Genomic DNA, 15,966 nt, shown 5'->3' with positions numbered 1-15,966 from the left:
CCCAAACTACCTAATTTTTAAGAAATGAAAAAGTCATGCTGCAATACTTTATACTCAAAACCCCAAAATTTCCTTACTGGGATAGAAAAACCTTTAAACCTCTTCACCCGTAGTTTTTTTGTAAATACTGCAGCATTTTAATACATTTCCATAAAAGTACTTCCAGTTTCTGTGTTTCTTTGACATGGCAGATAACGCAGGCAGTTCACTCCATGACTTGGCCAACTGGCTTCTTAAACAAATAGAATATTACATAGAAGAAATGATCAAAAAACATAGGGAGCGAAAATATTTATAATCCCAGCAGTGTTGAGCATCAAACTTTTAACAGAGTTAAAAAGCAATGTAGAAATTATAATCAGATCTTTCAATAGGGACGTGATAAATAACTAAATAACTCCAAGAAATCAGAAATGAAAATCCATTAATATAGGGGATATCCAAAAAATACAATTCCATTCATATCAAAGCTACAGCTGTGGAAAACATTTTTGAATGATATTCTAATATTTTGGAATGGAACAGTAGAAGATCAATTGATCTGTTTCAAATGTGAATTCAGGTAGTTCTTTCTGGAAATTTACAGTGGGTGTGACCTCAGCACCATTTATTTTGTTGGCCTAACGACCTCTAAACCAAGATGGAAGCATTTCTGCTTCCGTCTACAGGAACCGCATGGAGTGCAATAATTCATTACAACAGCACCCACCCGAGATCACTTTGAAAAACAACATACCTCAAGGGCAAGTTTTTCATCTCAAAGTGAAAGAGATTAAGTATGCAAAACATTTCACTGAACTCGAGTGAAAACATGAAGCTCTTCTACCCAAAGAGGGCAGTCTGTCAAAGTTGCTGAGATGTTTTGGATCACAACACTAAACACAATGACATCCACTGGACTAAATTATGATCTTAGTTAAGATTACTTCTAAGCTTCAGCCAGAATACTCTGTAGGTAGAGTATCACTTCCTAGTACAACAAACCTTGGTGTGTTTGTGTAGCTTATCTGCGTCTAACCGTTTTTCCCCACTCGGTGACACACCTGCCAGGGAGCTCTGGTAATTGGTGATTCTGTTCTGAGACGTGAATCTAGAGACACCGGCAACCACAGTGAATTGTCTACCACGGGGCAGAGCACACAACACTGAGGGATATTTAAAACTGCTGGCTAAGTGTAAACGTAAACTCTGTAAAGTAATAATTCACATCAGCAGTAATGACACCCGGTTACATCTATAAAATTTATATTGAATTGGTGTGCAACTTTGCCAAAACATTGTCGGACACTAGTTTTCCCTGGTCCCTCCTCAATTGTTATGATTTAGCAATGTATAAATAACTTGAATTGAGTTGAAATTATAATTTTGATATCATAAAAAAAGATCTGTATGAGATTGTGTAGTGAATTAACCCGTGACTCTTTAAACCAAAGCGCTCTATAACAGCTGCATCATTTTCGTTTAGCACCATACTGGGAAAGCTCCATCCATTAATCATATGGGGTCATCACAGATATAGTCCAACTTCCCCATACATACTGCACACTGCAGGTGTGTCACGTTCAGCCACATGAAGTATCCTACTCGTAAGTTTTAAAGCCTTGACCTATTTAAACAGTGAATAAAAAATATAAAATCAAAGTGCAAAGGTAATGAGTGCAAAGGAAAGTGTCATTGATAGTGTGGAATTTGGAGTACAGTCTGGCGTACTTAGACCTCATCTGACCTTGAATTACCTAATGTTGACTAATTTTGACTCTTCAGAACAAGTTTGTGTTCATGAAAATGAAATAAAGTGAAACATTTCTGCCCGTGGACACAACTCAGGAGATTATCACATGCTGTATTGTCCTCAGACCTATAGTTAGATTCAAAATTTATGCTGTTTTGACATGCTCTCAACTGATCATATGGGTCCTGCCTCACAGTAGAAATAGACAGGGGCGATAAGGTCCTGTTAACATCTGCACAAACTTATTATTAGTCCAAGTTCCTGCAGTGTGAAAGAGGCTATTGTTTGATGTGAATACCATGCCCCTGGGAGAAAAATGAGTTCATACCTCCCTAGCTTAAGACTTGTGCTTGTGTGGCTGCTGAATAACCCTCTTCTTAGATGAAAGAAATAAATCATCATGGCAGAGTAGCTACTTAGTTTTTAATTTGCATGGGTACCAAAATTAGAAAAATACATCCTCAACAAAAGCACGCTTGCCTTTTAGTCCTGTCTTTGAAAAACAGATTTCGGTCTGGATTTGAATGTGTGTTTGACGACCGGTTATGAACTGCAGGATATTTGGTCAAATGGCAGTTTTAGCGTTATCTCCAACCTTGTAATTGTAAAACGACTTAAACACTGTAGGTGATTTGTAGAGCGCTTTCAGATAAGCCTGAAAAATGAAAAATCTGCAAATATACAATGAGGAGAAGGAAGCAAAAATGAAGGCTAGTGCGTTGTTCTTCCCAAAAGAAAATTTCTTGCAATCAGTTTCCATATCATATGTTATGTGAGGGTTGAAAATGAGTTGTGGGAAAAGAAAGAAAAGAATCCCTCAGGAGATTTAACAAGACTCTCTGATGGGGCCAGAGGTCTGCCCATAAATATTACTTGAGGGCCGAGGGAAGAGAAAGGAAGTGTTGGTGCAAGGAATCTACAGATAAAGTAGGCATGTTGGCGCTGATGGGTCTGCAGCTTTGCTTGGTCAGTGAATGTTTCAGTATACACTGCAACACCCTTTTTATCACTGAGCGCTCCAGTCCAGTTAAGCACACACCCATGAGACATGCTGTAACTCTCCCAAGGGCTTCTCTTTGTGCTTTGGCTTTAACTTCTAGTGTAAGGTTGATGTTCTTTACAGCCTGGGTGCTTGCTGTTTGAAGAAATGAATGGACAGCATTGAGGATTCTTTGTTGTTTGGAGCAGGGGTGGTTCGGTTAAACCACCAGTATATCTGCTCAGAGTAACATATAAAGGTCATAGCTACAGCTCCACTGCCAGAGCTTTAATACTACCATTCTGGACTTAAGGGACATCCACACTGATAGTTTACCTCAGGATACAGGATGCTATATGGATGTAATTTTCTAATGTGCATTAGAGTATGTATAGTGACTGTCAATGAGGGAGAAAGAGAATTTATCAATATCTCTACTTGTATTCAGAGTTGGAAGTGTGGGTACAAGCATGTGTTTTCCACATACATCTGGATAAGCTGACCTGTGTTATATTTCACATAGCCTCATTAAAATGCTGAAAGTTTTGGCTGTAAAGTCACTGTGACCCCTCCCAGTCTGCTATAAGTGCCTGGACCTGCATACTGAGCAGAGCTCTGATTGATCTGCCTAAGTAGGTGCAATTAATGGGAACGTTCTTCACACACACATACACACAGGCACGCATGTATGGTCATCAGATAACATAGCGGAGCGAATTCATGCACTGAAAGACGCTTTAAAGCGTTTGATCCTAATGTGCAGCTAGTGACCTTTGGCACCCAAACTCCGCCCATTTACTGATTGTGCATAGAGCAATTTGACACTTTGGCCCCAGAACAGAAAACAGATGACATGAAACGATGAATATAAAGCAGAAAAAAAAGATCAATTTCACTGGAAAAGGTTGCTGAATTGCCTGACGACGATGACCTTTGTTCGAAACCTTGAAAGGCATTAACAATTTAATAAGTCACATCACATCAATATGGAAAGCACCTCTGTGCTAGTGTGTTGTAATTGGATTTGACTGGACCTGCATATTTCTAAGACCTTCAGTCATAATATTATCGTGAAAATACAAGTCAAAGCAACAGCATTATGCATACACAACTTTAGGTACCTTTAATTGGATGTCGCCTATACATTTCTGGTAAACTGTAACTTATCAGGCTTTTTAGAAATGTTGATAACATTAATTTAAAAGATAGCAACAAATAAATACTGTTTATCAGGAGCCGCTGTGTCTCAGTGTAATGTTCGAAGGTCAGTCCCCACAGTTACCACAGTTAAGTGCAAGACATACCCCCTTGCCTCCCCCTGGATTCCTCTATCACCTTGCCTTGCTCCAAAATACATTTCTTGGACAATCATCAAAAGACTGACTCAGACTCAGGAGCTTTGGGGCCTGGAAATGGAAACTTATTTAGTACTGCACTCTCAGGACAATTCCACATAAAATCTAATATGGCCGGAAAGAGAGCGAGAGGTTGAAGTGAAAAGGAGCTATAGAGGTAGCCACATTACCCTTGAGGAGACCTCCATGAGGACTTTTTGCGTTGCCTTCTACTTTCAACTTAAAACATTAAGTTTTTGAACAAAGCAAAGGGCATGCAGTGAAAGGCAGGTGTGACTTTGGGTTGAAATGATTTTTATGGTCAACGCCTCATTTTGTATTTATTGATTTCTTAATCTCTCAGTCTATCCAGTTATCCTCTGCTAGAGCTTTTTTTTAACTTTAGTCTAAGGTTAAGTGTTGCATGCTAATGAAACTAAACCTGATTGCACTTTAATCTAAAGTTTTGGATAAGTGCAGTGACCTCCAACACAATAGAGGAGTTTATATTAAATCTGGCATTTGGAGGCCTTTGGGTATAAATGTGAGTTGGGTGTTCATTTCCTGTAATTCACTGATATGAAATTTAGTACCCACAATGTTTCAGTGCCCAGCCTGGTGCTAAGAGCTGGTGGTGATTTGGAACTGTTCTTCTTAGTGGTGTAGCTTTAAACGCAAATGTGACAGACACAACATAAGGCCCCTCAATTCATTATCCATCCTCTTCTCTTCAGTGATAAAACCTCCCCAAAGGCATGCAGATACACTTTATCGGTGTTCCACTTGTTGTTGTAAATCATGGCCAGTCTCAAAAAACATGGTTTTAGGGTTGAGGCTCATTTTGATTGCTCTATGCAGACTTTAGACCACAGTGTAAGGAGGGAAAAGGAATAACCCAATGAGATGATCCCAGTGTGAATAGTACTGGACGGGGCATGTGATTGAATTGCGTTGTGGCATATCAATGGATTTAACTTTGTTTAAGCATCAAATATGACCCCCTCTGATATAAATATTTTTTCCCTTAATAGCATGTTAATATGGTGTCCTTTATAAGCTCATGAGTTAAAAAAAAGCAGTCACTGGCATGGCTGAACATTTCTGAAGAGCAATGCAATCACACAGCTAGGGTTTCCATATATAACAAGCCTAAAAAATCCAATCTATCAACTTGCATGGTGTGGCGAACCTGTCAGAGCTAGAACTTGGAAACATTTTGTAGCATAAGCAAAACACTTCTACTTGTTAACATATTCAGGCTCAGAGTTTTACCCTATGTGCGCGCTGTTTCTTTCAGCTAGTTGTGTGAGTCTTTACTGGAATGTTGGTAGTACTCAAAATGACCATTTTATTTAGTTTTGCAACACAGGTGGGATGCATTGCTGGTCTAAAAAGTGGTAGTGCCAACGCAGCTGAGTTGCAGTCATGTGTGATGCTTTCACAAAACTTTTGTGTCACCAAATGTTGATATTTTATTAATTGGGTTAAAATCCTAGAGCGGTCATGTCATGCGCCATCATCCTGAGATAATGTTAGCCAAGCAAAGTTACATTTAATCGACTCTGCCAAAAAATATCCAACACTTGACACACTTAGCTTGACAAAACTAAAAACGTGTTGCATGCTTACAACCGCAAGGCGATTTATCGGGCGCACCCTTTCTGCAAACAGTTGGATACTGACTACAGTCACTGTCAGAGAAACTGTGGAAGGTTTGCAAATAACAGATGCAAACAGACTGCCAACAACATTGTCTTTCTAAATGAGTCTTTGTCAATGAGCCCATTCAAGAAGACTTTACTCAGCTGGTCTCCTGCTGATTGTATTCCGGTTATATTCTTATAGAACAGAAATGTTGATGAGTGCAGATGTAGTCGTTAAATGTGAATTCCTATCTATGTCGACAGCAACAGATGTGTGATTTTCGATGATTTATTGCAGTTAATTTGCTGTATGTTCAGAAACACATTGCATGTAATTGCCAACTTGACTGAATAGCAGACTGACTTTGTTTTATGACAGCATTTATGTCATTTTTGCTGGCAGTTTTAATGTGCTTGACGTGAGAAAACTTTATCTTATTGGAAAAAATGGAGACTGGCAAAGTTTAACTTTGAGGATATAACTTGTAGTTGAAAAAAAGGTGATAAATCACAACATATTGTATTGCAATGCTCATCATATCACAAAATCTTTAAAAAAATCATGAGTGAAGTATTGTGATAATATCGTGTACCGGTGTTTTAGTGATTCCCCCCTGTGGTATCTAGTTTAATTGCTCAGTTTAAATTTTGATGTAATTTTCTTTTACTTTCTTAAGCGTTATATCCAGTTCTATTAATGGGAGAGATAGCTGGAGGTGCACCTTAGAATGCATCTACTCTAAACACTTATCTAGGTTGGTCAGATGAGTTGGACATCACTGGGAAAAATATATAATTTACAGTAGGGAAATTGGAATTTATGCAAACCCTTGTTCAAATGTATCCCTCGCTGTGTCGGTGCTCATACTGTATGTGTGTAGGAGCGCTTGTGAATGCTTATGTTAGTGTGTCTCAAGATAAAACATGATGTGCCCCCAAAAGGCTTTGGCTTTAACAACCGAAGAAGTGCTTGGTAAGCAACAGCCCTCATTAGCATACAGATCAGGAGGCACTATAAGTGTTTGTGAAGTGTAATTCACTATTGCTGTTCCAAAGCAATAAAGGGAGTGCATTTTCTCCACTAATGTCAGCGCTGGTCTTTCCCGGTCCCATTTTTTTTACCAGGCTACAGTTTTGTTAAGAGTTGTTAACATTACAGCTCCCCTTAAGTACCAGACCCTCCCTTTGATAGATCTTAAAGGTGTAACATTTTAACATCTGCAAGTCATGGCCAAATTAATTTTGAAACATTGCTATAATTACCATAAACAAACAAGACAATCACCGGGAAGACTGACAGGTTCTGCCAGCCTCTGCGATATATTGTCTGCCATTGGGCTTGGCTTTATTGGTAACATGATGGATTACATAATTGCGTTATGCCACAAAACAGAAACACACTGTAAGCAGAGACACTTTCTTGCAGTGGCAGATATAACTGGATTTAGTTTTTATATATGTGCTTGGTTGGCAGGGATTTATATGACAAAATAAATAAATAAGAAGACGCCTAAAATATCTGAAGTTGAGAAGAGATCCATTAGTTGAATTTGTATGCTGAAGAAGTATATCAGTGGCGATGCAGGTGCTGGAGTTACTGGTTCATACCTTGCCTTTAACCTAGAATAAATTCAGTGTGCAGGAGTGTTGGGATATGCAATGCATCACCTCTGTTTCCAATCTGCTACATTTGCATTTGCATGTTAAATCACTGTGGTAGTACTCTAAAAGTCTATAGCTCTCATCTCTCTGTCTCTACCTACAGGTTTACTGGCCCGAACCTTCCTTCGCCCATCATTAGCAGCAAGAACTGGCTTCGACTGCACTTTACTTCAGATGGCAACCATAAGTTAAGAGGTTTCAGTGCCCAATACCAAGGTAAGACCATGAGAACTGTTCACATTTTAAAGACGGTGGCTCATTAGAGATTTTACTGAATAAATTATAGGCCACTTTTTGTCTACAGTTCAGGTCTGCTAAAAAGGCCTTTTGTCAGTGGCTACATGTCTGTGATATTTGATTTTAATATTTTAATATACTTCCTTGGTCATCCCAACAAAGAATCATTTATATTTTTGGAGACCCAGAAAAATGACTGGTTAGTGCCATAATCAGAATATAGTTGTAATCCCCACATGAACTTCTGCCATTTTGGACACTTCATGAGCTTCTTTCTTATTTTATTCTATTCTCGGAGCCCATTTGCCACAGAATAGTTGTGAATGCTTTCAGGAAAAAGGAAAAAAAAAGATGATTACAGGAGCATTATTATGAGTGCCACATAATTGCACAGAAGCATACATGTGGACACACACACACACACACACAAACACAAAATCCTTTTTGTACCAGGCATCCATTTCCTGTTCCATTACTCTTAGAGGTTCAGGGATCACCTTTGAGAAGGGATGAGCAGGGGAAAAGGATTAGCTGGTCCACCAAAAGAGGTGATCTCTAAGGGTCTCACCTCCAGCCATCTGCTGGAAATATCAGCGATGGAGGAAAATAAGATAGAAGAAGAGACAAATGAGGGAAGAATACGGAAAAGGGAGCCAGTGGGATTACAGGTTCAGTGGTAGATAAATATGTTTCGAAGATCGGAATGAAGCGTTAGACTAATACTTTAATTAGATTAAACACTCATGCCACTGTTCCCATCCCTCACTCCGCACTACATATTCTCATCACGACAACTCCCATGATTCCACAGCAGCGGCTTGTTGGAGTGATAAAGTCACTGAATATCTTAATTGCCTCCTTTTTACCTTATTTATTTTTCTGTGTCCTTTATTTTTATGTAGGAAAATAATCAGCCACACCCCATCAAACCCAGCACCTAATAGCTTAGTCTTCTTACTTGAAAGATGCTTATACCTTTTTCTTTCTTCCTCTTTAATCAGTTTAACAAATCAAATAAAAGAGCTTTTTTATCATATTTTTTTTCCTTCTAGACACATAACAAACAGAGTTTTTAACACATGACTCAGATAAGCTTTGAAGTAAACTGCAGCTGAAACAGAGGAAGGGATGAAAACACATTTGGAAAACAAGTGAAGTTCCATTGTCAGGGACCGTCAAAGTAATTAAACAGGACGACTGTGAAGGGGAGCTCAGATAATGCTGATAGTGTTTTTGAAAATTGGCGAATAAATATGCATTTAAACAAGCCTCTTGTTTCTGATTACTTTTTTTTAATCTCCATTGCAATTATCACCAAACTCAAACCATTTAAACTTCATCCTTTTATTGTATGGAAAAGAGTGTCTTTGGATGCCCTCGCATCCTGTTAATGAAACAATGACGTTATGCTAAGAACCCTTTTTTCCACAATCAAAAATATGGTGATTGTCAAAATCGCTTCCTAAATATGAACCACTGTAACAGGTGTGACTCTTAGAAATTAACATAAATGTGTGTTGTAGATCTTTTTAGTCTTATTGTCGTTTTCAGATTTAAAAAGTTATCATCCATCCATCCATTTTTTTCTGATTATCGTCTTGTGCTGTGGGAGCTTTAGCTTTTCTCAGCTGACACAGTGCAAAAGGTGGTGTACCTTGAACAGGCTGCTAGTCTATCACAGGGCTGACACAGCGAGACAGACAACCAAACACGCTCTCTCACATCCACTTTCACACCATTTCCCACCAAGTCCAATTTAGACTCACCGATCAACCTAACAAGCATGTCTTAGGAGTGCGGGAGGACGGCAGAGCAGCTGGAGAAACTCACATGGGCACGGGGAGAACATGAAACTCCAAAGGGAAAAGACAACCAGGAGCTTTAAACTCAGAACCTTCTTTCTCTAACATTACAGTGTTTCATTAGTTTCACAATTGATTTGTAAATGTTGATTTGAACATAACTGCAGTGCCTTTTTTGAACTACGTGGGCTTCACTTTCTGCCATGTCACTCTCTTCTATATTTTCTCTACAGTGAAGAAGATGACTGAACTTAAGTCCCGGGGTGTGAAGATGTTGCCCAGCAAAGACAACCACCACAAGATATCAGTGTGTAAGTTAAAGCCCTTAATTTTCCTTTTTTCTACAACCATAAGATTTTTTTTTACATATGTGGTCACTGTGTTAAGTCCCCCGGACAAGTATTCAGTATATTCAAGTGTGGAATTAGGTCTATCTATCATAAAGGACATCTCTAATTTGGCATCGGAAAGATTAAGATGAAGAAGGCTGAGCTTATAGCAATATTTCAAAGTCTTTATGAATGTAAAGTCAGGGCTGGCAGTGCTCCCTCGCCACCAGCACCACTATTTTCTCACATCACTGCATTATTACGACATTATTCCACGAAAACATTCACACATGGGCATGCTGAACATATCCTGGATTGTTATTGATCATCAAGTAGGCATTAACAGTAACCTGACAGCTTAACTAAAGGCTGACACAGCACACAGAAAAAATGTTTCCCTGTTAGTTTATGTAAAAGGTAGTCTACAGTATTGAAGTCTCAACAACTACCCAGCTGTTTGTTGTACTTGGCTATCTGACACAGGGAATATTTGATAAATATAAAAATAAAACAATTAGTCAACATTAGTCTTTTGTTTTTCCCAGTACAAAGGTAAAAATATAGGCCAGCAATCTTATAGCACATATTCCCTGATTGAAATGCTTAGGGAGTTTTGTGCCTCCGCCCAGTCATTAAAATTAGGAACAAAGCACAGCCTTGCAAGCCTGTGCTTTGAATACAGGCATCAATGGACACCTAACTGCCTTCAACTTCATTACTACCCCAGGTTCCCCTCATCAAACACTTTTTAAAACTGTAATTAAATGTTACAGAAAAAGTGGAATAGATGTAAGTTTTTACTGCCCCCTCCGTGTCAAAGTTTGACCTGAAACTTATTAAAAATGTCACCTAATACTGCTCGAGGTCTTGTCCATAAAGCGCGATTTGATATCCGACTGTTTTTGGCCTGGAGTGCTAAAGAGGGCTGTGCTGTTCATCTTTTTAGTTGTAGCGGAGATGAAGACGGGGTTGAATAAGTCACTCCGTCATATAATTCTGAAAGCAAAAACCGTAAAGACCCGAATGATGCACTAAGGGAGACTATCTGGGGTTTGATGTTTGCAAATTCAGGGGTACATTGTAGAGCTTTTTATTGATGTCCGCTCAGGCCACAGTTAAAGGATGACACATGCACTGTAACCAAAACCAGATGGAAAAAGTAGGTATGCTAACTGGTGTTTAAATGCGTAATCGTTTGTTCATGGTAAATTTTCTTACAAACACAAAAATAGGATGGTCAGTCATTTTACGTCATGTTCGAGATAAAAGGCTTGGAAGGCTGTTATATATTAACACTGTTTGTGGAAAGAGAAATCTATTGGCTGCGTGCTGAGAAAGCTGACAAGTTATGTGTATGACCAGTTGTTGCTGCAAAAGTGTCCTCAGGAGTTACTGGACTCCATCTGTCCAGGAAAGAAGAGCACAGAGCAACATTTTATCATCTCCAAATTGGGCCAGCCACACTCTCTTCTCTCTTCTACACTAAGATGTTTTGTTCAAGTTGGAATTTGTTTGTTAAGTTTTCAGGTTCTGCCTCTCTGCCTCTTTTCTTAGGCCTATATGCTGAATGTCTTTTGAATTAATGTAAATAGCCGCTAATCATTCCTCCCAGAAGATGAATGTCTGTGGATATGCTGACACAGCTCTGCAGCCCACTATACCCTCGATGATAGTTCTACGTTCAAACGCCTTACGCCCATTTGTAACCTTTAGATGAAATTCTCTAGAGTATTTTTATCATTCATTAACGGGCTAGTACTGTGTATTAGTTTAGTAAGTAAGTTATTGCTGTTCATAATTACTTACTTGTATAAACTGTTTGGTGTTAGCAAAGAAATTTGTAAGGATGGTAAATGGTAAATGGCCTGTATTTGTATAGTGCTTTACTAGTCCCTAAGGACCCCAAAGACCTTTACACAACCAGTCATCCACCCATTTACACACTGGTGATGGCAAACTACATTGTAGCCACAGCCACCCTGGGGCGCACTGACAGAGGCGAGGCTGCCGGACACTGGCGCCACCGGGCCCTCTGACCACCACCAGTAGGCAACGGGTGAAGTGTCTTGCCCAAGGACACAATGACCGAGACTGTCCAAGCCGGGGCTCGAACCGGCAACCTTCCGATTACAAGGCGAACTCCCAGCTCTTGAGCCACGATCGCCCCATTAGAGAATATACAGTACTGTGCAAAAGTCTCGAGCCACCCTAATAGTTCAATTCAATATTTTGCTTCCAAGGATCCAGACTTGTAATTTTAAAATGGTCTTGAAAAAAAACTTTCCAGGCTTTCTGAAGCTCTTTTAAGTTTTTCTTTGAACATTGTCTGCTTTTTAACTCATTTTCTGTGTTATCTTTATGAAGTCATCTCACATTGGCCTATGAAGCACCTAACTCATGGGATCAAGCACCGTTGTCTACAGACGATCAAAGTTGAATCATGATAAGCTGAAATATGCCAAAGATAACACGATTTTGTCAGGTATTAAATTATATTTTTGCAGCAGCAAGGTGATTCACAAAGAGCCTTTAGCTGAAACCTTGGCACATCTAAGCAGGTTAGCGCAGTTAGCTCGTTAACACGTTAGCACCGTGCAGCCCCATGCACAGGGCGATCCGCGTTAACTCAACTAACGGAGATTTGCAGCGTTGATTCGGTTATGGTGTTAACGTCATTTTAACGACATTAACGCTGACAGCACTACTTTTAATATAATAACATGTAGGAATTTGTTGACAAGTGTCCATCAGCTCAGCTATAAGCTAACACAAGTGACTCAAGGTGTAATACCAGAAAGCATATAGACACTCTGAATATGCTGCTTGAATTCCATCAGTGGCAAACCTACTGTATTGTTTCATCAGCTAATCTGTCTGGCTTTTGAGAAGACGCCAGGCAAACCTGTCTCACATCTTCAAAGTCATTTTAAGGTTTCTCTCTCGCACTACACTTTGGCCAGAAAAACAAGAGTAACTGCTGACTGTCAAAAGAGGCATAGACAAAAAAGACAGTCTGTGCTAGAGATGCACTTCACATTGCAAATGGAGAGCAGTAACTGCATTGGCCGTGTTTTCTTTGCCCTTTCTTCCTCTCATCGTGTGTTGGATTTCACTATGCGACAACCGATTTCGCTTTATTCAAACATCTGTAACATTAGCAACATGACAGCTATGAGTCACCTGTGTAGAGTGACACAGAGATGGATGTTTAAGGGTTTAATAACAACCTGTTGAACAAAAAGAGGAGCCTTGAGGTGGTAATTTCAGTACTGCCTCAAAGCCATTTACCGTTTGTTTTATCCACTTCTTTCTCCCACACTGCTTTTAACCCTTATGTTTCATTTTTCTCTAATTTGCATTAATTTACCTTACTGTACTTCAGTTTGCATTTCTACATTTTTTCACTGCCTGGAGTTTGTATTTGAAAAACAAGCATTATGGTAAATAAAGTTCAAAATATTTCATTTTTTTCTCACAGAACTGTAACATAAATAACTGCAGCATTCTTGGTATTTGTTATACTTTAACATAGTTTCAACCTCTTTTAGATTTTTCATTTAAATTTCAAGTGTTACTTATTTATTCTTTAATCTTTGAGTATTTCTGGCTTACTGCTCAGATTTTGCACCAACTCTTTATAGTTTATAGCGTATTTGTTTAATGATTTATTTTTAGTTGGATAAGATGAAAAGCATTATCTGCAATATGCATAAGCCTGACATTTAAGCACATATTTACATACTGGCTTAATTTCCCTGACTTTTTAACATTGTTGCCCTCCTGTTTATTAAACAGTTATCACTTAACATTAACATTAACCTATTAACATAGCTTTTTTTCACCTTTGTTGGAAATTCTGTCCTGCGTTGCCACAGACCTGGAGTCTGGCCAATGAGCAGGTGTCACGCTCAGTGGACCCAGCAGAACTTTGACCCATCCTGCTCAGTCAGGGTTCTCCCAGCTCACTATGTTTACTTGACCCCTTGTCACACTTCACTTTCCAGTTTTGCACCCATTGACACAATTTAAGAACCGTGGACAAGGATAAAATTTATTTTCTAATGATAAGCATATTTGTTGCTGAGTAACTAATTTCACTGACACTTGCTACATTTTTGTACGTTCCTGTGCTTCTTTCTTTTGTTAGTACAGTCAAACATGTGAACATAGTTCCCCCAGATGTTTGTAATATAGGTCCATATATATATTGATTTTGTCAGAATCTTTTAATGTTTTATCTCTGTCTTTGCCCGTCAGTGTCTCAGATGGGTGTAGCACAGGGCCACAACATGTGTCCAGATCCCGGGATTCCGGATCGAGGAAAAAGAAAAGGTTCTGACTTCAGGTAAAAAAAAAAGAAACAAGCAGGTACATCAGTATATTCAGAGTAAATATAACTTTATCTGCAGATGAATAGGTTAACATTTCCTGAAGAAGAGCTGTCTGACTGAGACAATGCCATCATAGAAAATAGGTTTTGGTTAGCAAAGACTCTCATCTCTGTTATTTACCGTCCTTAAAGTCATGAGTTGACCCTAATAGGCTTTATCTCTGTCTTTATTCCCTACACTAGAAATGTATATGGGTTGTACAAAAAATGTAATCTAGTTCACTGCTTTCAGTGGTTCTTTAAATTATGAGTCTTTTCCTCTTTTCTCTCAATTTAGTTTGTCAGTAAAATTTACTATTTTAATAATAAAACAATCGACATTAGTCAGAGAACATTGCAATATTAGGACTGCAACGATAATCATGCTTTTTTTTAAATTCAGACTTATCCTTACTTCAGTCTACTATATCCTTATTAATGTTTTAGCTTCACGAAGTTTATTGAATTGAATTTAATGCTGTCACCAAATCATCTATTGTGCTCCAGCATGCACCATATTACCTGATGCCACAGACAGCCCCAGAAACCAAACCAAATAGAGAAATGTGTACAGAGAAACAAATGTTACCAGTGGGATCATGGAGTTTTGTTCCTGTCTGAGCCATTTTCCCTATCAGTGGTCAGCGATAACACAGACAAATGGGTAACATCCATCTCTTGCTATGGGAAATCACAGGCGGAAAGGCAAAACAAATGTGTATTTTTTCCCACTAAACTTTTCTTCTTTATATTTATACCTCATCTGCAAATCCACTGCTGAATGGTGAATTGCACCGGGAGGGTTTGTGGTGCTGACGTGCTTCTTTTTTTTTTTTTTTTGTCCCTGCGTGCAACCTAACTGCAGGCGAGGAGCCACAGTGCATTTCTCCTGTGACGAGGGCTATGAACTGCAGGGCTCGAAGAGCATCACTTGTCTCAGAGTGACAGACAGCTACGTAGGCTGGAGTGACGATCGGCCCATCTGCAGAGGTAAGGATTGACGTGTCTTGTTCATCTTTTCACCTGTGTAATGGAGGTAGACTCAGTGTGACCTCTATTTATATTTCATACTCAAGTGCTCAAGTCGCTTTTGTGGGCGAGTCTGCTGTCATTTTGTATAGGTGCTCAGTCTCTCCGTATCATGATTCAGTATTCACCATTATGTGGTGACTGGCCTGACTTTGACCTTTGGCCGGCGTTTTCTCGCTTCCTGTTGTTTAGCAGTGCTGGCAAAGTGCTGCCCATCAATCATGTTTTCCTAACCTGTGGCCGTTTTGTGACAGGCCGGGGAAGGGATCAGAGATCATTTTTTTTAAATATTCTTTTTCCTGCTGGCATTACCCTCATTTTTCATCTCACATGCAGCGCTCAATAAGATGACTTGATAAGAATTGATTTGGTAATCAATGATGGGTATATGTTTATTGAAACATTGTACATTGTTTATGTACCTTGAGAATCCACCATCATATATATATTTAAATCTGTTAGTGTTCCTGTAAATATAAAAGCAAACTGTGAAATTGGGAATATTTGATTAATTCAAGGTCTCTCCAGCCTTTAGTTGCTTTGAGTTTGTTTTTATTCTAAGATAAATTATGTAATATAAAAGTCTCAGCTTTACTTTGAGCATCAGCGTAACTTTGTGCTGAACATTGGGGCGGTCAAGATCTCTGTCTAAGTAAATAAATAAATCTGGGTAAATTTCCAGATGATTAAACATGCAACTATTTTGCTGGTAATAACTGAAATGAGTAAAGAAAATCAACAGCCTATTTGTGCAAGATAATTCATAATTTTATTGGGGGGGTTATATTGGTTGGGTCTGATTATTGGGGGGGTCATAACCCCCCTAATCCCCCTGGAAATTACGCCCCTG

The 15,966-nt window shown here is 39.0% G+C and overlaps 1 protein-coding gene across 2 annotated transcripts in view; it reads left to right on the top strand.

The window, feature by feature from the left end:
* The window catches only part of csmd2 (CUB and Sushi multiple domains 2), a 268,656-nt gene that overhangs the window by 113,247 nt on the left and 139,443 nt on the right, over positions 1–15,966 (top strand). For both annotated transcript variants that reach the window (XM_025902309.1, XM_025902308.1), the window contains 4 exons: positions 7,454–7,566; positions 9,623–9,700; positions 13,976–14,063; positions 14,953–15,077. In XM_025902309.1, the coding sequence (XP_025758094.1) occupies positions 7,454–7,566; positions 9,623–9,700; positions 13,976–14,063; positions 14,953–15,077 (404 nt within the window). The remainder of the gene's footprint in view (positions 1–7,453; positions 7,567–9,622; positions 9,701–13,975; positions 14,064–14,952; positions 15,078–15,966) is intronic.

The sequence above is a fragment of the Oreochromis niloticus genome, linkage group LG22 (genome assembly GCF_001858045.2).
Source record: "Oreochromis niloticus isolate F11D_XX linkage group LG22, O_niloticus_UMD_NMBU, whole genome shotgun sequence".
Taxonomy (NCBI): Eukaryota; Metazoa; Chordata; class Actinopteri; order Cichliformes; family Cichlidae; genus Oreochromis; species Oreochromis niloticus.
This window is presented reverse-complemented; position numbering and strand designations above follow the sequence as displayed.